This window comes from Podarcis muralis, chromosome 1, assembly GCF_964188315.1.
Source record: "Podarcis muralis chromosome 1, rPodMur119.hap1.1, whole genome shotgun sequence".
NCBI classification, from domain to species: Eukaryota; Metazoa; Chordata; class Lepidosauria; order Squamata; family Lacertidae; genus Podarcis; species Podarcis muralis.
The window spans coordinates 86243753-86267034 of record NC_135655.1 but is presented as its reverse complement, the minus strand read 5'-3'; the positions used below and the strand labels follow the sequence as shown (position 1 = coordinate 86267034).

Below are 23282 nucleotides of genomic sequence, written 5' to 3'. Positions count from 1 at the left end.
CACTTTACCCTTGCAAGGGGAGACATGAAGGAAATGAGGGGACGTGTTCTTGGATTAAGGATGGATCTGCAGAGCTGGGCTGCCAAGTGCCTCAGCTGTTGAATGGGTGAGAGGAATTGCTGTTGACAGAAACATAAACAAAGTCTTTTAAAGGGGTCGCTCACAATTATCTGAGAGGTAGCTTATCAGCATTGGCTGGGGACAGAGGCACCTCATTCATCATTATAACATGGCTCATGGCCAAAATCACAACCAACATGCTTGCAAGATCTCTAAGCCTCAACACCTTGACTACCCCAATATAGCATATACTTATCTGCACATCTTTGCATGTAAACATAAGCCATCATAGGATGGAATTATTCTAAAAACCACTTCTATTATTTTCTTCTTAAAAATGTAAATTCACTACTGTACAGTACTAGTGAAGTCATTAACTCTCTGTCAGTGGGTGCCTCTCTTTTTTCAGTCCCTGTGACTCTGTAGTACATGCAACTCCACATGTCAACAGAGGGATCCAAAGTGTGCACTTGTCACGTCTGTTGCAGACTCCCCTATTACACGTGTCAATAGTGGACCTGAACCATCTATTTTAGGAGGTGAGAAATTGCACAGAGGTGAGGATGAATTGTTAATCTGTGCTGGGCAAGAAACCGTACACTTCTGAAGCTGAAGGGATAGCACAAGCACCAGAAGGCTCTACATTTCAAGGCACTCTAAGTGGGGAAATGTCTTGCTCCAATTTCACATTACTGCTGGATCTTTCTACAGATCACTTTGCATTTCTCTTCCCACAGCCAGCGGCCAAGGTTAAAATCCACTTAGGCCTAAATGTTACAATGCCAAGTACAGGTTCATTGCCAAAAAGCCCCCAATCCTGTGCTCAGATTACTGAAATATGTGGGGTGGCTTCATTGCACTGTGTTTACCCTCATCCATGCTCTATATCATCAGCTGCTAATGGGAGAGAGCAGGGGAATGCACAGTGGGTTGTATCCAACTAAGTTTTACTCAAAGTAGACCATTGCATTAATAGTCCCTAGTCATGTGCATTAATTTCAGTGGGTCTACTTTGAGTAGAACTAGCAGCTGATATAACCAAGTATGATGACATCAAACTATATGTAAACATTTTGGTGAAAGAGGGGCACTGTTTTCAGTGGCAAGCATTTGTTTGATATCACATCTAGCTGCTCCCTTATAGAACCAGCAGTTAGAGACTTCTAAGCAATGTCAGTCTGCACTGATCACTCTTCAGTTGTCATTCGCTGGATTTCTAGCACAAATGTGATCTGTGAAAAATTTGAAGCTGTAATGTGGCACAGCAGATGAAACACACAGAGCCCAGCCTCCAAGGATCAAACTACCCCTCACACTACTCACAACTTTTTATAAAATGGGCTTAAGCTGGCCCCTCTTATTTTGAAGCAAAAGCAGCCATTCAGGACCCCAGGTTGGGACATGTTCACTATCTTCCTATCCAGCTTGCCATTACTACAATTGTTTAAACAAGGAGTGTGATCTTGTTGTGGAGTGGATATTACCGAGAAAATTGTGAGAAACATTTGGGCAAGCATCTGCCGGGGATACAGGATACCCTGCCTTAGGATAAAGGTTAAGTTAGAAAGAAAGACCCACTCCACTTTTAGGCTAGAAAGAGTCACTTTTATTATTCAGTCTATTTTAGTTGTTTGGGTCTTATAAAAGTCTCAGAGTCAACTCCTACTTCCCTTGAGATTAGAGAAGTTTTCCACTGTTTGGATTTAATTTAGGGGAGGGAAAGGAGCACAACTAAACTTTCCATTGCTGAGTATAGGAACAGGTAACATCTAATAGCTTTGGAAATGCCCATCACCACTTAAAATAGCCATCAGACACAACTGGCCACTGAGTGAATCAAAGCAGTGATGTACGGGTGAAAGGATATAGCCTTCAAAGGATTAAGCTACTTAATTGCACTTTATTTTTAATACTGTCAAACTGGCTAGGGTTCAGAGGAGAGAAACAAAGAAGGCTAGGTTTTTGGAATACCAGTTCTATGAGGGAATGGTTGAAGGGACCAGGACTGTTTAGACTAAAGTTGTAAAGGTTTCTGAGGGGCAGTGAGGCAAGTCAAGCTACTATTTTTTTCAAATATACATCTTAAAAAGCATCTATAAAGAGAATGTGTGTTCTAACAGGTTGAAGGCAAGAGAAATACTTGGTTACATTGGCACACAATAACTGTACCATCCACCACAGTCTAGGAGCTTGAAACAGACCAAATCTGGAATCTGTATCCAAGTTCCTCCTGCCACCGATGACAATGATTCCATATACAAACAGCCTAACTATTCCTGTGGCAAGCTCTCTCATCTTGAGATAGTCTGGTACTTTAAGTTCTATCATAATGGAGGCCCCTGGAGGAGGAAAAATGTTCTGGAAGTGTTTGATTTGTCCTTGCAGATTTTGCAATTTCTTTGAATGCCAAGGACCAAAGCAATGGCTCGTCCACACTTCAGCTTGTAGTTGGCTGCTTTTCCCTGGGGAAGACCTGCTCTTTATCACAGAATCGGAGCAAACAGCAATTGGGTTTTCCACTGATTGACATTTGTTCCAATTCAGCAGTAAAGAGTGAGTTTTCCTGGGGAAAGCAGAAGAGCAAATGGAAAACTTCTCAGACCTGTGCATAGAAAGCACAGGACAAGCAGAAAACCTCTCAGATCTGCGCTTTCTAGGCATGGGACAAGCAGAGTGTGGATGAGCCCCAAGTCACTCGAATGCTTGAGTGTAAGACTGCCAAGTGTTGTCTGCTGAGCCACTCTGTTCTGCTAGGGCAGAGACCCACCTTGCTCCCTGGAGATCTCTGGTTTGTACCAGTACTTGGAGGTATCCTGGACAAACTTCACGTTAGCTCTGGTCTCAGGGCTGCTGTCTAAGAGACAAAGAAGGAATGAAAATGGGAGAACTCAAGGAAAGAAAATTTTATGGGGTCTCATCAAGATAAGACAATTTTATTCCAAACAGATTAATCTGCAGTAATGCCCCATAGTACTTTTGTGATTACTAATAAGGAAAATAATGATAATCCCACCCTGTAAAGCACCTTCTCAACCTCATGTCATAACTCTTGATGGTCTCTTTCAAGTCTATATTTTTGAGGTTCTATCATTCTGTGATAAAGTGATGGCCTCCTAAACAATAGTTAAAACTCCAAGAAGTGTTAGAACTGAAGAGGTGCTTCCATATCTGATACTATGCTCAATGAAGAACAATACTTGTGTTCAACCAAATGATGCCAAATATGGAGTATAACAAGCAAAAAAATGAGGAGAGCCTTGCACTCCAGGGTAGTGGTGCCTACATGACACACTGCAAAACACTTACAGGATGCTGATCATTTCAGGACAATCCTTGATGATGATCAGATTCTCATCTATCAAGTACTGATTAGCAGGGTAAAATAGGAAGACTAAAGACCCAGAAATGCCCCCTCCCCAATTCCCATGATGCCCACTACTCAAGTGAGAAGCAGCAAGAACTGAGATTTTACCTGGCATTGAGAACTTGGAGAAATCAGGCAGAGTATGATGGAAGGCCATGCCACTCCCACTGCTGGGACTGGACATGCCACTGGAGATGGGTGAAGACGTCTTGCCATTCACTGTGGCGTAGTTAGGCAGGCTGTTTGACCGATCCCCTGATGACATCCTTCTCTTTTCAGGGAGCAGTGGTTGGGTTGGGGTGGGGCTTCCCTGCCGGTACACTGCTGAGTCAGGGGATGAGGAATGTGGGCTACTGACTCCATGGTAGTATGCCGGGGAGACAGGAAAAGATGGGGTAGAGGGAGCCTGATAACCTGAGGCACTGCTTTGGCGGGACAGCGTTGGGCGCTTCTCCTCTGGAGCTGAGTATCCATATATGATATGCCGATCTAAATTGGGACTTCCAGAGACCATGGATGTGCTGCCTCCCATTATGGGCTGCTGCCGAGTCAGGCTTGGACTCCCAGGCGATGCAACGAGGTTGCCGTACGGAGCCATTACGTGCCTGCTCATGCTCGGGCTTCCTGGAACGGCTCCCATGTTAGCGTTGACAGCTCTTCGCCCAAATCCTGGGCTAGGGGGAGTGTTGGTGGCTACCGTTCTGTGGAGGGAGTGGGGGCTTCCAGGCATGACATGGACCCCAACTGCATTGGCTTGGGGTTGAGGCCTTGGGTGGCTATCTTGTTGAGTGCTGGCTCGGCCATCAGGGAAGTCGGCACTCATATAGGCTGGAAGGCCCTGAGTTGATGTAGAGGTGTTTTGGTAGCTGCTGTTCGCCGACGGCCCCTGAGAAAGGTTGGTGGATTGGAAGCTGGACTCAGCTGATGGCTGGGATGAAATGGCTATGCTGGCATTGTTCTCTGATGGGTAGCTACCTATAGAGAACCTGGGGGAAGCAATGGGAGAGAGCAGAATCCGTTATTAACCTATTCCTGTAAGACATGATATAGAGATGGAGGTAACAGGACTCTTAAGACTCAAGCACAAGAAGAACCCACCTTGTTCAAACATCTTATCCCAAATTCTTGATTCTCCTAATTCACCATGATCTCTTTATGAAGCTCTAAGTCACAGTGACCTTAAACAAACCAGCTGCCATATTCAGACTTTGATGTCCACTCAGATAAATGACTGCATTTATTTGCTCACAAGAATGTTCACATTCTTGAAACAAACTTTGACTGGACTTGGGTCATTTCCGAATAGGCTGTCATTTTTGCTTCATCTTGTAAGTTCACAGTTTGCAATCCATTATGTGATTCTATGCATGCAAAACATTCCGGAGGGGAAAATATTTCACAGGAAGCTGAGAATGTGACCTTTCTGTATGGACAAATGTTAATATGTGTATGTCAGCATGCTGTTCCACCTCCTCCCAAAAAAGCCAGTACTTACAACCTCTGTCCACAATCCTACTAAGAAAACAACATCACTGTATTTAATAATAGAAATAGAGGAAGCTGTTTATGCCAAGACAGACTATTGGCTCATCTAGCTCAGAACTGATTTCATTTGCTAGCTGTGGATCTCCAGGATTTCAGACAAGAGGTATTTCCAGCCCTACCTGGAAATGCTGGGGACTGAACCTGAGACCTTCTGCAGGCAAAGTAGTTGCTCTACCAATGAGTGATGACACTGTTTAGTGCAGTCCATGGCAAACTTGTCCTTTGTAAGCTAGATCATTCAATGCATAACATTTGCAGAGAATACAGTAAAAGGAAATGTTTTTTTTCCCCTGAGGAAAAATGACTGCAAAGAGAGTAAGGTAACATACATATCCTGTGCGCATTGGTTTATTGTGGCATGAACTGTCATAAACAAGAGCACCTAGCATAGTAGAAAACATGAAAGTCTGTCCTGCAACCTGATAAAATAAATAAAACTATTTGGAGAGCCTACAGGTCAGCAATAGAGCTCATGTTTTGAATGCAGAAGGTTCCTGGTTCAATTCCCAGCACCTCCAAGTAGGATTAGAAAATACCTCTGTGCTTTGAGCCAGTCAGTCCAGACAGTGATGAGCAGTAAGAACCAATGATCTGACTCAATACAGTGGCTTTTCCGGATGTGATAAGAATTTGAAATTCGGTTGCATTTCTGAAAATCACCTTCCTAAAAGGAATGGCCCGTCCACCCCACAAGAAAAACTGGTGTCATACTCTATTTATCTTAGCTTTCTTTATTCCATCCACAATAAATTCTTCCAAGTTCACTTATATACCAGGTCGACAAATGACTATTAAGATAAACATCTCACCTATGCGTACAGAAACATCTTACCATCCACACATAAGTGTACAAAGTTGTATATCTACACTGGGGGGTGGGAAACCTTTTCCAAGCCAAGAGGCACATTCCCTAATGGATAACCATCTGGGGGCCTTTTAAAGGCACTTTCATACATTCAGGCTTCTTGTATTTTGCCAACAACGATCATAGCCTCTTATCTCCTCCCAGCCTGGCTCTATTCTGCCTGAGGTTGCAAGAAGCAATTATCACGGTGAACAACCATGTGATAAGTCCAGTGATGTGACTTAAGGAAGTGGAAGAACCATCATAAAGTGCCTCTCCCCTATGATGGAGAAAACTGAAGTGGGGGAGTTTCTTAATTACAGAATACTTTTGTCTCTGGGCCCATAATAAACTCTGGCCACTAGCATGTGGCCCTCAACAGATCACTCTTGAGGTAATCTGGCCCTCAATAGGAAAGAAGATTGCCCACCCCTGCTCAAATCCATGAGTGATACAAGAAAGGGCAGAACAACCTATAATGACTGAACATGAAATCTCCCTGCAACACAAATGCTTTCCTGATCAGTTGACACCAAAAGTATGAGCTGGAATGGCCCTGTGTCTTCTATTTGGGGAAAGCAGCCTCCCAAGATCATGCATCAAAGAGTCTATATATGTAAGCAAAAGGGCTGCAGTCCTATTGCTAGCTGTCACAGTGAAGTCCTGCATAGTTCAGCAGCATCTGCCATCATCAGCCGGTTGAGAATGGCAAACTACAGCTGTCTTTCCTTACCCATCCATGCTGTGCATTGGACTGCTGGCAGCGACAGGGCTTGGTGAAACGAAGGAGTTGGGGAAAGATCCATTCCTCACTGGTGTCTCAGTGTTATAGGCCTGCGGAGCCAGGGGTGCCTGGGGCTTCCCAACAGAACTGCCGCTGCCACCACTTGTTGCTGTACGGGCCACAGATTCCACATAGCTCCGGGGCTCTGAAATGAGGTGGAAAGAGAGAAGATGATGACTGAGGTGCCTCAAGGTGTGGGGCTTTTACAACCAATATTTCCAATTAGCATAATTTATTTTGAATATGTATACATTGTTTTGTATTGTAAGATAAACTCATAGCAGGTTACAACTAAGGTCATAAAACACATACATCATGCTAGTAGCAGTCCAAATTACTAAAATAAAAGTGAATCACCATCTTGGTCCCTAGAGCAAATCAGAGTAATTTCTCCCCCTCCTGAAAACCAGAGAATGGAAGGGCCATTGGGGCCTTCTTCTTCATGATCTTACAATGCAAGGGCTGGATTCACACGGCCAAGCTCCCCTGTGCACAATGCTATTGTTGAGAGAATGTAACAGATGACCTGAACCATGGTGAGATAGAACTGCAGGGATCTGTGTTAGTATAGAGGCTTGATAAAAGTGCAGAACCTCCAAAATCACTGACATGTAGAGTTGCTGTGGCTGACCTGTGGGCACATCTTCCATGTCATTACAATATTGCACACGATAGCCGGTCAGGATGTACTGCATGCAGAAGAATGTCAATGCATACACTTGGTCTTAAGTAAATATCAATAATCTCTGACAGACTCTTGCACTGCAAATTCAGCTTTTCTCCTTCCTCATCCACCACCACCTTCCTAGATGTAAACCATGTAGGGCAACTTCCTCTCGGAACTTACATAATGAGGGATAGGGTGGAAATCATCCTGGATTTTTAATTACAGCCTCTTACTATACAATTTAGAAGCATTTCCTCTTGTCCTACCCACAATGACCTATATATATAGCATTTGTGAATGGGCATCTACTTCAATCTCCTCTTTCTTCTTAATGCTGAACACTGGGTTCCATCAGCTTCTTTACACAACAACTGAGTTCCCTATCCTTTAGTAACATCATTCCTCTCTTCTTGTGTGAGGCTAAAACTGGTGAGAGGGCCCCCTCCAGATTGGTGTTTTATTGTAGGTGCATTCTGCAATATGTTGGTGGCTTTATTCTGCTTTAGTTTCTTCTGCAATACTTCCCCAATGTCAACACATTATTGCTGTCTGGAGGAGCTATAGTGCAACAAAAGAGGCACAAAAACAAACCAGAACATTTGTGGCGTAAAATGTTAAGAGATTTCAGCAGCAAGTTGCAGGATATGCACTGATTGGAAATGAAACTGTGCGATCACTCCAAAATTTTGCAGGTGCAAATAGTATTATTACCTGCCTTTCACCAGCAGATCCCAGGGCGGGTTTTAACAAGTTGAAAGCATGATTGTGTGTGACTACCCCCAATAGCATCATGAGCACAGATCATTATGAATGTGTAATAAAAAGGATCCTATTATTATTATTATTATTATTATTATTATTATTATTATCATCATCATCATCCTTCATCGGAGGATCACAGGAAGGTTTACAATATAAAAACACAAAATATATACGATAGCAGCAAACAATACCCTCCACCCGCAGTTTAAAAGGCCATATTATCACCACTTACTCACTTTCAAATCCATGTAGCCTCAGGGAATAGAAATGCTGATTCTACCCCTTACTGTCAAAACATTCACTTTCCTTCCAACAGGCTGTCAAACACCTTAATGCATGAAAGATGCCCCAAGATGCACCAGAGGGGAAACTAGGAACAAAATTGCAGCCGCTCCACAGTTGGGCAAGGTATACAAGGTAATTAATTAGGCAATCTTCTTCTGAGCCTTGTAATTGGTGGAGTAAAACGTATGTAAACAGGACTTTGAGATTACTTTTAACCCTTCTAATCTGAAAAACAGACAAACATGGACCAGGTTTTATGAAGATGGAAGTTGGATTTCTAAACTAGCCAGACGAATCCGGTGGCCAAGCCCTATCTGTTGTGTCCAAAGCAGTGTTTGCCAGTTAACCAAGCCCACCAAGGCAGTAAGGAATGGAATGGAATGATGATAAAGAAGGCTGGTCTGCCCTCTTCATACTGAACATTCCACAAGGCAAAAGCCCAGAACAACAATCTTGACCCAACCAAGAGAGGCCATGGACATTTGGCTGTCTTGGTACTGGGCTGAACTGCAGCCTCAAAAGACTTGCAAAACACATAATAGGCTGTTATGCTACTTAAAGTGATTTCATCTGTTATAGATAACACATTTCATGCACTCCTCCCTAACTAAAAATGGCATGGCTCTGTATCCACAAGTTAACCTGCAAGAGGCTAATGGGAAGCTCCCTGAAAAAGCCAAGAATTTCTGTTAAATTGTGGGAATCTCTCCCCCCCCCCCAAACCATGAAGTTCAGGGATAAAAGACTGTAAAATTGTTGTATCTCATGTCTTTGTCTTCTTCCACATACTGTATATAAGAATAAAGGGTGGGCTGCCTTTAGTTTAAGATATTGTCTCCCTTTGTGAATATTTTTTCCTTCTGCTGTATAATGCATCCCCCTCTGTTGCTATAGTCTTGCTCACACTTCATAAAAGCCTATGCATATGCTAAATTCTCAAGCCCAGCTGTGCGCAAATTATCTGAGTGATATTGAAAAATTAGCATTAACAAACCATTTGTAAATGCTAAACCTAGGAGAGAATGGAACTCTTGGGTGACATGCAAGAATCACATGGTAAAGTTCCAAGTCCTGTGCCATATCAAACAAAATCTAAAAATATCCTCTCTGTATTTATGTGAAGCAAGCAAACATTTCGTTCTGCTGTAGGAAATAAACAGGGAGAGTCTCAAGAGACACTCCTATGAGGCTGGGGGACATGAAACAACCATTTTGACGTCACAAGTTACAATCTCCTATAGCCCATATTTCCAGATCCACACACACACACACACACACACACACACACACACACACACTTCTTGCTAACACTATGTTACAAGAGTCTAAGAGCCAAAAGAAGCAGTGGTAGTTTAAAGAACATGAGGACTCTATGCAGACTTAACATACATTATTTAATGTATGGGAGCCATTACCAAGAAATGATAGCTGCACCAAAGATCTCATCAACTGGTAGCACCATGAGCAGAGTGCCCACCCACCATCACCCACCACCATTGCAGCAGTTCTCAAAGCACAGGTTGGTTTTATCAAGGGATGCATTCCTTGTTTGTATGATGCATATGGGGTTGTGGGGGGAAACAAAATCTTCAATAAACTGTATATTAAAATAATAATTGCCTCGATATAAGTAGAGGGTATTTTTTTTAAAAAATAAATCTGAAACTGATTTAATGCATAAACTGAAAAGTGTGATCTTAGGCTGTGTGCTTTTAGACTAACAGATTAGACTAACAAGAAGAGTGTACTGGGGAAGTGACAGCAGCCCTCCCAAACGCAATCTGAACTGCACAAAACTACACATAACAAACAATTCCAAAGGTGAGATGATATTACAGAGACTACTAGGGGTGGGGATGGGGATGAGCGTGCACTGACCAGCAGTGCAAACTGAATATTGCCTGACCAGCAAGGACTGGTAGTCCCGATAAACATCTTGCTCAAGTTTCATCTCTATTCTACCTAGAAAAAGCTGTACATCCTGTTCAGATAATGTTTTGGATTCCAGTTGGGTTTGTTTGATATATCTAAACATGTAGCAGCCCTCCAAAAGACTATGGTTCACACCAGCTGGGTTCTGTCCCAAGCAGCATTTTAAACTTGTGAACTCTCTCCTTGGCTTTCTGCTTATTTTCACTCCCTAAAGGTCAGTAGGAGCACATATTTTGGGAAGTACTGGGAATGCAGGACCTCTGAACAGTTATGGAGCAGTGCCTAAATGCTTATTGGGGTAACAGGAAACAATTATCTGGGGTAGAGATTAGGAACATCCAGATGTTGCTGGACTCCAGCTCCCATCAACCCCAGTCAGTGTGGCCAGTGGGTCAGGGATTGTGGGATTTGGAGTCCAACAACATCTGGGGGTTACATATTCTCCAGTCCTACTTTAGGGGCAAACGGCACACAAAGTTGAGTTGTGGTACAGTGCTTGCATTCCTGTTTTAATTTCTTTCTACAAAATAGGGCTGCTGAAGACCCATATTAAAGAAGGAGGCCTTTCAGTTTAACCATTTCCAGTTTACTCATGACTTTTGGAAAGCTGGTGGGTAAAATTTTCAACATATAACTATCAGAGATCAAAGGGTTAAAAAAACCCACTCTCCCACCACATCTTACATGTGTTTTCTGCTGAGACTGCAGAATTTACAGCTTCACATAGTGCTTAAAATCTCAGGGACTCAGTTTCATGAATAGTTTAGTTCTCACTTTATAGCAATAGATTGTTGTTGCTAGTAGTTGCTGTTGCTACAAGTAGGGATTAGGCAGAAAGGAAACAGGATCACTAATTTGCTTGTGATGCAACAAAATGTTGCCTAAAAAAGGTGCCTACAAGGATGTGACACCTGTAGCTCATATCTTCTCATACCTTCTCGTACCTTCTTATACCTTCAAAAAGTTCTTTTGAGGTTTCAAACCCAGCTCTGGGATGTGGTGAGGTACAAAATTTAACAGACAAATGAAGAGCACTAAATATTATATATTATTCCAGCATCAACCCAGTCACTTCTGTATCAGAAGGAAAGAAGGAGAAAGGGAAGAAAGGAGAGTAGGAAAGGGATCCTCTGTGGCACTAAGTAATGTAGTATGTAAAGCATGTAAGCATGACTAGAAGAAGCAAAATGCCATTGCAAAATTCAGGCTTTACGTTTGTGGCAAATGTATACCTCTGGCCCCATGTCAACCTGAAAATGGCTAGCACCACCTGCCAGGTGAAGGTAGCATGAGGAGCAACCATGTAATTGTGTCTATGCCTCAAGGTTCCTGTTTTCATATGTCCACAGATTAGCCTGAGATTTGATTTATCTGGATTTTGTTCCCATGCTGGACAGATAACGTTTCTATCAGGCATCCAGCTACAGTCCTATGCAGTTACTTGGAAAGATGCCCCCTTGAACTCAATAGGGATTCCGTCTATGTATACTTGCATAGGAATGCACTGCTCATCTCACACAATATTCAGAAATGATACTCAGAATCTTAGTTCACCGAGATTGATGTAATCTCCAAAAATGCCACCTCTGCCACCAGTAAATGACAAAATAATGACACTTTAAATAGTTTGGCAGAAGTGGCTCAGGAAATCTGCTTTTTTTGCAAGAAATTCAAAAGGAGAAATGTCTTTGTATTAGCACACTTGTATCAAGGAAGCTGAAACTATTATTATTTGAAAAGTAATCAACTTCTTGCTAATGTCTTTGCTCTCATTTATTTGCAGTTTCCATGTACAGCAGCTCTTGGGAAATCTGTGGTGCAGCAAAATTCTGTGAGGGAAATGTTTTGGTCTTCAACTCTTCTGACCACACACAAGCCCAGCAGCTTCCTTGTGGCCACTGGGACTAACAGTGTCCTGCTGGCATATTGTTGTTTGCCAAATAGTTCATATAAAATGAAAACAATTCCCTCCTTACCTTCATCAGATTCAACTACTGTCTCCCCATCTAGTTCTGAGGGGCAAGCATGGATGAAAGAAGTGTTTGGGAAGGAAAAGATGGACAATGGCAAGGTAATGAAAATGGAGAGAAGGAGGAGACATACAAAGAAAGAGAGAGAGAGAGATTAGCAGGATTTCTTATGTTAAGCAACTGTAAACATCAGAAGAGGTTGTTTCTGGTCTAAATGATGACCAGTGTGAACCACCATAAACACCACAAATCTACGTTTAAGGTTCCCGAATGCCTGAAAAACATTATTAGGAACTGGCCTTTTAAAAAAGGAACTCTGTACCACTCTTCAATCAACTCAGAGACTTAGCGCTTAGCCTGGGAGTCAGAAGAAAATGAAAAGAAAGAGCCTATTTAGTCTCTCAGATGGCACATATCTAGATTTTTACACTATACCCCCTTTCAACCAGATGTTCATATTCTGCAGATAAAAGCAATAAATGTTTAGAGACATTTGGGAAACCAACAAGCATGACCACACAAGATTTGGCTTTGAAAGAGGACTAATCAAATTCATGGAGAAGGCTATCATTGAGAAGGCAATCCAACCTTCCCAGTTGGAGGCAGTAACGCTTCCGAATACCAGCTGTTGGAAACCATGGGCGGGGAGAGTGCTCTTGTGCTCACATTCTGCTCCCTGGTTTCCAAGCAGGCATCTGGTTGGTCACTGTGAGAATAGGATGCTGGATTAGATGAGCCATTGATTTGATCCAGCAGGCTATTGTGAAGATATTGCTAGAGGAAGAGACCCTGTTGCTTAAATCACAGAGAATACATACAAGGAGAGGTGGAAGTGAGATGACACCAAGTGTTATTCCACACATTCCAGTAATTTTTCCATCGCTTTCTTTATCACATACAGCCCAATCTTTTGGAGAAGTGAGTGTATTGTGCAAGACCTCCCAATTAACTATAATTGCACATCCTGAATTTATGGGCATGTGAGTGAATCCTGACCTGGGGGAGGGAAGCAACAATATCACCTCATGGGGGAGAGTACTTGTTGAAAATGTTCTGATGCCAAGGATCTCTCTACACATGGAACATTTATGAGTCAAACGGAAGGCTTCTAGCCTAGAGTCCCCACCTCCACCCCATGCAAGCTCTGAGATGCAACATTCATGAAAACAACTGTCCAATCTGCTCCAACGCATGCCTCCTCAAACTGGACATGTGCAAAGCCTGGTAGCTTCCCATTATGCAATACACTGATCGCGGTCTCTAGTATTAACTACAAGCCTCTTACTCTGCAGTTGTTGTTCTTAAAAGGACTGATATGTTCAATAGCCTTCTATGACATGAAGTACTGTCCTGATAAAGTGGCTGATTATACTGATGGGTGGATAATCTTGAAAAAAATGCATTTCAGGCTTGCTTAGGACTCAGTTTCTACTTTTCCTAATCAGCTTCAGCTTGAGCCAGGTTAGCAAGTTCATGCTTGTGAAAAAATCTGTAGCAGGCAGCTCACATGCTTATGTAAACCTCTGCAAATATTGACTCTGCACCTGAATATTCGGTTTAGACTGTAAACTGTCATGATTGGGGCTCACTCCCTACCCTTCCGCTGTGGGATTTTATCTCACATCTCCTAGTTTGCTTCTTGATTGCAATCACTATCATTCCTGTGACAGTTTGTCATAATATGTTTATTATTCTTACCCTTCAAGAATCCCAGTTCAGTTTACATGGCTGCCCCACCCCAGCAGGCAGCTCCTCTATCCAGCCAGTGGCAAGTGTAAAACTTACTCAATTTTAAAACTGTAGAAGCATTATGGGGCCTTAACATTTTATTTTAAAGAGTGGGATGACATATATTCCACTGGAGCAATTTAAACTAAGCAGCATATTTCAAAATAAATTTTTAAAAATGTTCAGTGCACCTTAGAGACCAACTAAGAGACCAACTCTAAGGTGCTACTGGACAATTTTTTAAATTTTATATTTTTTTATTTCGACTGCATCAGACCAACACGTCTACCTACCTGAATCCAGCATATTTCAGTTACTGCAACAAGCACTCAAGATCTGTGTAATTTCAAAGACTGTAACAACACTGAATATTATATGCAGGGTCACACTGAATAATCCTACAATTTATAATCTGCATGTAACTGTAAATCCCCAGATATGGAAATTTGAGAGATGCCATTCCTTTTAAAATTAAATATATGTGCCTCAAATCTGCAAGGAAGAGTTACATATGGAAGACTGCATTTGTGTCTTCATCTGTATCCCCAATGAAATACTTATTTGAGCCACAGTGAATGATCTGTTTGTGTCTTTTGAAGCACATGGGGATGTGGTTCCCTATCCAGACACCACTAGTTATTACATGCAATTAGTTGCAGATTATTTGAATTGGATAAGGGCCATAGAAGATTCACACTTGATTGAATTTGTACAGAAAAACTGGAGCCAGACTTTCAGACTCAGTGCAAACTGCAGAATGTGCCTCCAAAATTTGAGCCTTATGGTTGAAATCCAACTTCTGCGACATTTGGAATCCAAGATAGACAAAAAGAAGAAGTTCAAATCAGATTTGTACTTTCTTTTTCAAATCTGCCTCAGCTCTATAAATAAGATTTATCTCTCCTTGTCATCCATAATTAAAAATGATGAATGAAAATGAACAGGAGGCTCATTATACAAGCAACTTAAGGGTGTACATTAAAAATACAAAATTGGCAGGAGCAGAACTGAGGAAAGGAAGCACTTTTCTAGAGCACAGAAAATGATGCTGGCTGATGGAAATCACCACCTTAAGGCAATATCAAGGTCTGGGCTTGGTAAGATTTGGAAAGTGATTGTGAGAACAGCAATGCCATTTGCTAAAACAACTGATGCCGTGTAACTGAAGGAATAAAATATATGCTTATACTCCAGAGCTAAAATCTATTTTAAAGTCTGTGTGCAGTGGGTATCTTTAAAACTACTTAATACAAACTTCATGGGCCTTCTCTCTTGGCAACAGGACAGTGGGCTGTACAAAAGACGATGCTGCTATTCTCCATAGCACCAGTCTCTCCATCACTATACTACTCTTGCTTACCTCCTGTTTGCTGCAACAAGATCTCTGCTGGGTTGTGAGGTTTCAGGCCCAGTGCTGAAAGCGGAGTTTTAGCCAGTCCTGGTGGAGAGCGCACTGTTGTCAGAAATACAGAGAGCGAAAGAAATGCATCAACAAAACAGAACATAAAAGGGTGGATTAAATGTAAAGGAGAAGAAATCCAGGCATTTCCAGGTTTGTTTTTAAATACCAGTTTATAGCTAAACAGGGTTGTAACTGAATCCTAGCTATATACATGTATGACTGGAAATACTCAGGGTGATTGGTGTGCTGAAACCACAGGAATGTAGCTGCCAGTAGCAGGCCCCCCGTCTCAGACAGCTTCTCTGTTGAGAAGAGACAAAGGTTGCCCTCTCTTCAGAAGTGTGTGATTTCTTAAGGCAAGTGGAGCAGTGGATCTACAAAATGTAAGGCTGAGGCACTTAGGGCTCCATCCAGACTTCCACTTGTCCCATGTCTAGAAAAGCATGGGTCTGAGCATTTTCCCCCTTGCCTCACCACTTTCCCCTAGAAAACCCATTCTATAGTGAAAAATCAGAGGAAACGTCAATCCAGAGAAAACCTGGTTGATGTTTGCTCTGATTCAGTGGCAAAGACTGGATTTCCTCAGGGGAAAGCTTGGCAAGCTCTTCCAACAATGTTAACTCTCAAAGGTTTGCATGTAGCTGAGAGGACTCTTCTACACCATCCCCAAACAAGACCACCTGCTAGAGCAGGCATAGGCAAACTCTGCCCTCCAGATATTTTGGGACTACAACTCCCATCACCCCTAGCTAACAAGTCAGGGATGATGGGAGTTGCTGCCCCAAAACATCTGGAGTTTGCCTATGCCTGTGCTGGAGCTACAGCAACTCTACGGCCAACTCTAACACCTTGCTTTGTGTTTGCACCAAACTACTAAACTCAGCACAACTAGTCAAAGACATTTGTTATCTCTCAAGTTATTAATGTTCCCAGCATTGACTACAGCTAATAGGTGTGTGGCAAGCAAGGTTGGCTGTTGTTGCTTTAAGTAGCTTTTGTGGACAACTTACTTCACACTGATAATGTTTTCAGCAGGTCAGATCCATATTTCAAGAAAATCATGCCCCCAGCTTCTCCAGCTTAAATCTTGGCCTGACATTTAGCCTATTAAGTTTGCTCCAGTAGCAAGGATATAACTACAGATGTGTATTCATGTGCTGTACTGAGCCTGTGATGAAGCAGCAACCAGTCAAAGTCCCACTGGCAAGGAATTAGGTGCTTATGTTACATAGCAGGACTGGAGGACTGGTAACTGTCTCTGGAATGCATCTGATAATTTCATGGGACCGGGATCTTTCTGCCTCTTTTCTTCTTTGTGGAACATCGCTTAGAAAATATCTAAAGGGATGACATATCCACGTTTCCATCTCCCTCTTTTCTTCAATAAATCATCACCATCCTTCCCATTTATGGCTTTTTGTGAGAGTATAGGGTTAGTGCAGAAACTGAAACATAGCAACTTCCCATTTTCTCTTTACAAGCCCAAGAGAACAACCCAATAGAGAGAACCTTGGTAGTAAATGACCGCAGCATCCCCATCCCATTACCAGGATGTCTGAAGAACAGCAATGAATGAATAGATAATGTATGTCATCTTATGTCAGAGTTTTTGCCACAAGGTAGAGATGGCATCTGCAAAGATCGTGATCATGAGACAAGAAGGATTTGAAACACTGCATACGAATGGCATTGTATATCACAAATAACATACATCATATATGTAGATGCCTACATGTATAACTTGTATATCAACAAAGCATTTGAATGATTGCATCCACATATATCTCATTTTATATCTACCCAATCAAAAAGGATAACAACATTTAGGATAGCCATGTATATATACACTTAATATATATATATGTATACAGCAAGCAGCAATGGATGTAGATGTATACGTGAGATGTGTTCCAAACAGCAAGTCTCACAAAAACTCCAATGTGGGTTTTTCTCCTCTTTCAGTGTACTGCTATCATTGCAAGTGATTTCACCAGCTCCAAACAATTCAGGCTTTCTAACTTGAAACTCAAGTTCTCTTGCACAGTGGGCGTACACAGACAAATGAAGTACTATATTGTCCATTAAGGAAAAATTTGACACATTCTCCATTACTTGCATTGCAATCCTCTGACTTACAGCTTCAGATGGGCACCCTTGCCGGGGACACAGCAGGAGGAGGGAGGGAGGCAGGAGCATTAAAGGAAAGCCAGTTACCAAGAGCATATATTTCATCATGGATTAGCTAGGCTGGCTAGGATTAATGGCTCAGTACCAATGAATGACTGGGAAACAAGCAATTCCAAAAGCAGCTAGTCCATGTCTAGAATATCATAGAGTTCAGTGCTCAACCTGCATCCTCAAGAGCCTGTACAGCAGGCTCTTTGTGGGCTTTGCTGATAGCACCTCAAGTGCCTTGTTCAGCTTGCTGGCAAAGATGACAGGCATTGTTACCAAATCTGTTCACATAGTGGATCTGTAACTGTTCTGTAGGAAAAAGCTATAGAGTCACATGCTTTCCTATAGAGATACCTTCAGCCCTCTAAGAATATGTAGAAGATCGAGTCTGTGGAAGGCTTTTGAAATGTCATTCTGGCTCAACAGAACCAGAATGAATGTGCAACTCACAGCATGTCTGTACATGTGAAGCAAGAGTCAGTCATGATGAAGGCTGTAATCCCATGCACATTTATTTGGGAGTAAATCCTACTGAAATCATTATGAATTACTTCTGAGTGAATATGTATGGGATTGAGCTGTGTGCTCCCATGAAATCAATGGGATGACATTTAGTCATGGCTAAATTGTGTTAATTGCTCTTGTATTGTGCAACCAAAAGTACAAAAATGTCCCTGGCAGTGGTCTCCCAAGACAATTTCTGCACTGACAGTGAGGTGCTTCCCAAGCAGATTATATTTAGCCAAGAGAGGATTGTGAAGATTGGAAGTACTCTTCATCTAACCCTTGAAACAAGCACATTGAGGATGTGGCCTTTAAATTTAACATCAATGAATGAGGCTCAGCTGAAACTTGGAGGATTCCATTTTACCTATTCTTTGGGGACCTATATTAAGCTACTTCTTGCTGTTATTGCTCAGGATCTCATTCACCTTAGTTTTCCATAAGCATATCTGTCACAATTCACTCTGCATTGGGAAGAAGACCAGTGTGGATGCATTTTTAAAGATCCTGCTAAAAAATCTATGAATGATAACTGACAGTAGATATTAAACACTGGGGTGTTAATAAGTGGGAGTACCAGTTCTGTTCTGAAATAAGAGCCAGCCTCTTCTGGAAGCAACAGTGATGCTTCCAGTTTGGAATCAGAATGTTCTGAAAATTTTGGGTCTGCTACTTTTGAGATTTTTGCTATTTCCCAGCTGCTCACTGGTCCATTGCTGTTCATATGCACTTAGCCATGTTAGCACTGCCAGATGAAATATTGGCAGAACTGTTCAAAGCTAAATTAATTACATTTAAAAACCCACCACCAAGTTATCAAGGGGTTAGTCATTCAGAGGCATGCTTGACTAGAAAAGTAAGGAAGACAGAGCATGCAAGAAGAAGTTAAAGACCAGGTTTTCACCCACGGCCTCAGAAGCTGAGCTACTACAGAAATCTCAAGGCATCTGTGCATTATAAGGCCTGGGCATACAACAACAGTATCCATGGCATAAACAGACCAGATGTGCCACAGTTAACAGCCTGGATTCATTTTACACACTTATACTTCTAATATTTTGCTTGTGCTTCATAAGTACAGTCGCACCTTGGAAGTTGAACAGAATCCATTCCAGAAGTCTGTTCGATTTCCAAAACGTTCAGAAACCCAAGCGCAGCTTCTGATTGGCTGCAGGAAGCTCCTGTGGCCAATCGGAATCCATGGAAGCCCTGTTGGACGTTTGGGTTCCAAAGAACATTTGCAAAAAGGAAGACTCACTTCCTGGTTCGCAGAGTTCAGGAGCCAAAACATCTGAGTACCAAGGCGTTTGGGATCCAAGGTACGACTGTACAAGCTACTATCACACCGCAGTGTGGGGGGCATTACTACTTTGGAATTTCCCTGTCAGATGGGTGGAGCACCTGTCTGTTGAGACCAAGTTAACTACTGACTCAGCTAAATGGTATACTGCACAGTGTCTCTGCATTGGCCTGATGCAACTTTGAATGTGTTCTATCAAAGAGAAACAACAATATTAAATACAGTATTATCTAAACACATAAACTATTTGAATGTAACATAATGTCAGGTATGAAGCAGGAAATGATGTGGCTACAAAGGAAAAATCAGGAGCATTCAGTGAACTCCTGGTTCTTCCTTTGCAAGGGGTTATTTGTTTTTTGCTGACAGCACAGATCAGCTGCAAACAGCTTTTGATTGGTTACAAATGGACGTCAAAGGGTCTCACTGTAACTCTGAAGACTCACTCTCAGTCCCCATTTGCCCCTTCAAACTCTGACAGAACTAAACACACACATACCTACATTGAAACACAAATAAATTTGCAGCTAGATTTACCTCTTCCACTGAAGAGCTACAGACCAAAGAGCACATGCACCTCTTTGGCCTGTGGTTCCCTTAGCTTTGGATTAAAAAGGCACATTTGGACCTATTAGTGCAATGGAATCCCTGCTGGTGTGGGCTTTTGCTATTGTCCTCAATTTCCATTTCTTTCTTAAAATGGCGAAGACTACATTTTTTAAAAAAAGAAAGAAAGAGAAGCAAATCTACATGTTGTTCACTTTCATTTGAGAACTGAAGGAGGAACAGGTGTGCAAGGCAGCAAATGCCCTAAAGCTGTATCTATGTAGAATGGAAACCACTCATTCCTCATTTGGTCTGGGTGTGTGCACATATGTACACACCTATGGAATAAGTTGTGGCCTCTGAAGCATATGCACTCTATGTATGAAATGTATACCCTGTCCTTCCTTACAAAACTGCCCAGAAGGGAGTGGGAGCTATCATTCGTTAAATTTGTATCTGAACTTTCTACCCAATACCAGGGTTGGGGACTTCTTTCAGTCCAGGGACTGCATTCCCTTGTAACTGCTTAGGGGGAGGGGCATATGCCAGGGGTGGGCCAAAGCTATATACAGAAAGACACACCCCATTCACAGCTATCTACATATGCATGCCCCATTCATACCCATCCGCTTATCCCCACACTATTCCCATTCACACACCTGCACCTCCATTCATACGCATACCCCTCCACGATTCACACGTATCCATACATCTGGGTCACATTTCCTTTTGGGATGCTGAGAAATGAGCTTCCTTTTTCTCAGCACAGAAATGCAGCAAGCTGCCAGTGGAAGCAGTGGGACTCTGCAGCCGTTGCATCTCTTCCCTCATTGCTCCATTGTTCCTCATGATCAGCATTTTTGGGAGGGGAGGGGGATAGGAGAGATTAGAGAAGATGAGGTTTGAACCTCCCTGCAATCTCCCACCTCCTTTGCCACCACTCAGCTGACTGGCAGAAACAGCTGAGCAATGGGAGAAATGTGGCTGCACAGGAGAGGTCAGCAGGGCAGATGGAGAGGCCAAGGGGCTGCATCCAGCCCATAGGTCCTGCTTTAAATGGCACACATCGGTTTTGAAAGATTTTGTGCACTGCAGTATCTGGTCCCAATTTACAACCATCAGTTTTTGTCAGTGCAAACAGAAGGCAGAACGAAGAACTTGCAAAGGGCCTTGAACACTGGGCACTTGGGATGGAAGAACAGTGGACCTTTCCATGCAAAAGAGCTGATGCATCCCTCCATCTGTTCTGCATAAGCCCATGTCCTGTTGTGGAGGTATTTCATGGGTGTCTTTAGGGCTTGGGTTAATTTTTATTTCCTCCCACCTGCAGAAAACAGCTGCCTCTCTCTCCCTCTCCCATAAAGAGAGGAAGCCATGTAAAAATTGCCTAAAGTAGGATCTGTGTGCCAAAAACCTAAACTTTAAATACTTCTCCTTTGGGACATTCCACAGCTCAGCTCAGGTGTTAGGCATAACCAGGACTGTTTGCCTTTTCTAACCCATCAACTTTGGCAGATTTGGGGTATTGTTTTTCTGTCTAGAAAAGCAGTTAATAGTGCTGAAACTCACTGACACATGTGATAGGCAGGTTTATAGGTACAGTATGTGATTCCGCTCCCCCTTAAAAAAAATACTTTTTTTAAAAAAATCCCTGGAATATTACACTGGTCAGAGTATCTCTGAATGATCAGACCAAAGGGATTTCTCCAGCTTATGCACCAGGGCTTGCAGATATGTTTTTAATTGTCAGCCAGGGAAATGTAATTACTAATTTAAGTCCATGATCCTGCCAGATGCTTCACAGGATGGGGAATTCTTCATTCATAATAACAAAGACCTGAACTTATGTACCATCTAGAATTTATGAACTGGGAATCTTCACAGTGTGGTATAAAATTCCCCCAGCAGGGAAGCAAATTTGCCTATGTAAGTGTTTTCATAGAGGTTCATAAATCATGTCATTGTTATAAGTGCATTACATAACTCATATACATAACTACTAAGTGTTGCTGATGGATATGGGGAAACTACTGTCAGGGCCATGTGACATTCTTGTTAATCCAACTTTGTGTATTTGTCCATGCTATGGAGAGCAAGGCTAATTTAACTTTTTTCCCTTGGCATCTAGGAAGGCAGATATTGTGTACCAAAAACATTGGATGGGTTTCTCTAAAATAGGCCTGCAGAATGGATGACCTACATAGCCAAATGAACCCACCAGGCATATGCTGTGGTTTAACAAGCCACACCCAACTCCAATCCTGCAATCACTAGTTCAGTGTTTCCCAACCTTGTGCCTCCAGCTGTTTTTGAACTACAACTCCCATCATCCCTGACTAGCAAGACCAGTGGCAAGGGATGATGGGAATTGTAGGCCAAAAACAGCTGGAGGCACAAGGTTGGGAAACACTGCACTAGTTGACAGCAAGAACAGAAGTATTATCAAGCCCCAAGTAGGCTGCCCTACATGGCTAGAGGGCTTCACTAAGCTTAGCAGGCCGTAACTTGCGCAGTTCTGCTATCTTAACTGCAGAACTTTTATACAATAATAACAGAGCCTTGGGGCATCTTCAAAATCAGCAAACAGTCTTCAAGGAGTTGCAAGGCTCTTTACTGTTTTTTGCTGTAACTAGCTAGCACAGCCAACACTTTGGAAAGTGAACAATTTATGAACAATTCTGGCAGACAATGAGAAGGAGAGTGTAGAAGACAGCACAGGGCTCTGCTGCTATGGTTTATGCTGACATTCAGAAATTGTGGCTCCTCTTCACCACTTGCTGGTAGCTAATGGCTCTAACCATAATCGATCCCCTCAAGAGTTGCAAAACTTTGCTGTTGTGATGATAATTATCATGGACGAATGCATACTTATTGGTGACACTGTGAGAAATTTACAGCAAGCAGAGATGAAAGGTGATGGGGGAAGAAGCCAAGACTGGCAGACAGAGAGAAACGAGAAAGTGAAGGGGTGATTAAAATGGTGGTGGGTGTTGGGAAGCTGAGAACGGTTTGACCGACTGCCTCTTAAGTCTGGCTTTGCCCAAGCCACCCACCAATGCCCCCTCTCCCATCCCCTGCCATGGAACTTACGTAGGTTACTGTAAGGGGTTTGTGGTGAGACAGGGAAGGCAGGGGTTGGGGGAGAGGTCTCACCACCACTGGAAGGTGGACTGCTTGGAGAGGTCCCCTGCATCTCTTCAAAGGCCTCTTTGTAACTGTGGAGATGGGGCTGTAAGAGAGGGAAAGCAGAATCAGTTATCAAAACTCAGGACCTTCCTGACCTCTCCCCCACAAATTGGGGCAGGAGAAATGCCTGCCTTCTCTTTGCCAGATGCTTCCCCCATCTCCCGCCTGGTCTGGTTGCAATTTTAAACTGCTTGCTCCTATGCTTCCTTTTCTTGCCTTTATGACCCT

The 23282-nt window shown here is 42.5% G+C and overlaps 1 protein-coding gene across 15 annotated transcripts in view; it reads right to left on the bottom strand.

The window, feature by feature from the left end:
* The window catches only part of TNS1 (tensin 1), a 318113-nt gene that overhangs the window by 15834 nt on the left and 278997 nt on the right, over positions 1-23282 (bottom strand). For 9 of the 15 annotated variants that reach the window (XM_077934370.1, XM_077934367.1, XM_077934380.1 and 6 more), the window contains 6 exons: positions 22959-23097; positions 15302-15394; positions 12220-12255; positions 6547-6742; positions 3533-4410; positions 2828-2914 (listed from right to left, as the gene is read on the bottom strand). In XM_077934370.1, coding sequence (XP_077790496.1) covers positions 2828-2914; positions 3533-4410; positions 6547-6742; positions 12220-12255; positions 15302-15394; positions 22959-23097 — 1429 coding nt within the window. The remainder of the gene's footprint in view (positions 1-2827; positions 2915-3532; positions 4411-6546; positions 6743-12219; positions 12256-15301; positions 15395-22958; positions 23098-23282) is intronic. The other 6 variants (XM_077934396.1, XM_077934404.1, XM_077934416.1 and 3 more) reach the window with 3 other exon arrangements.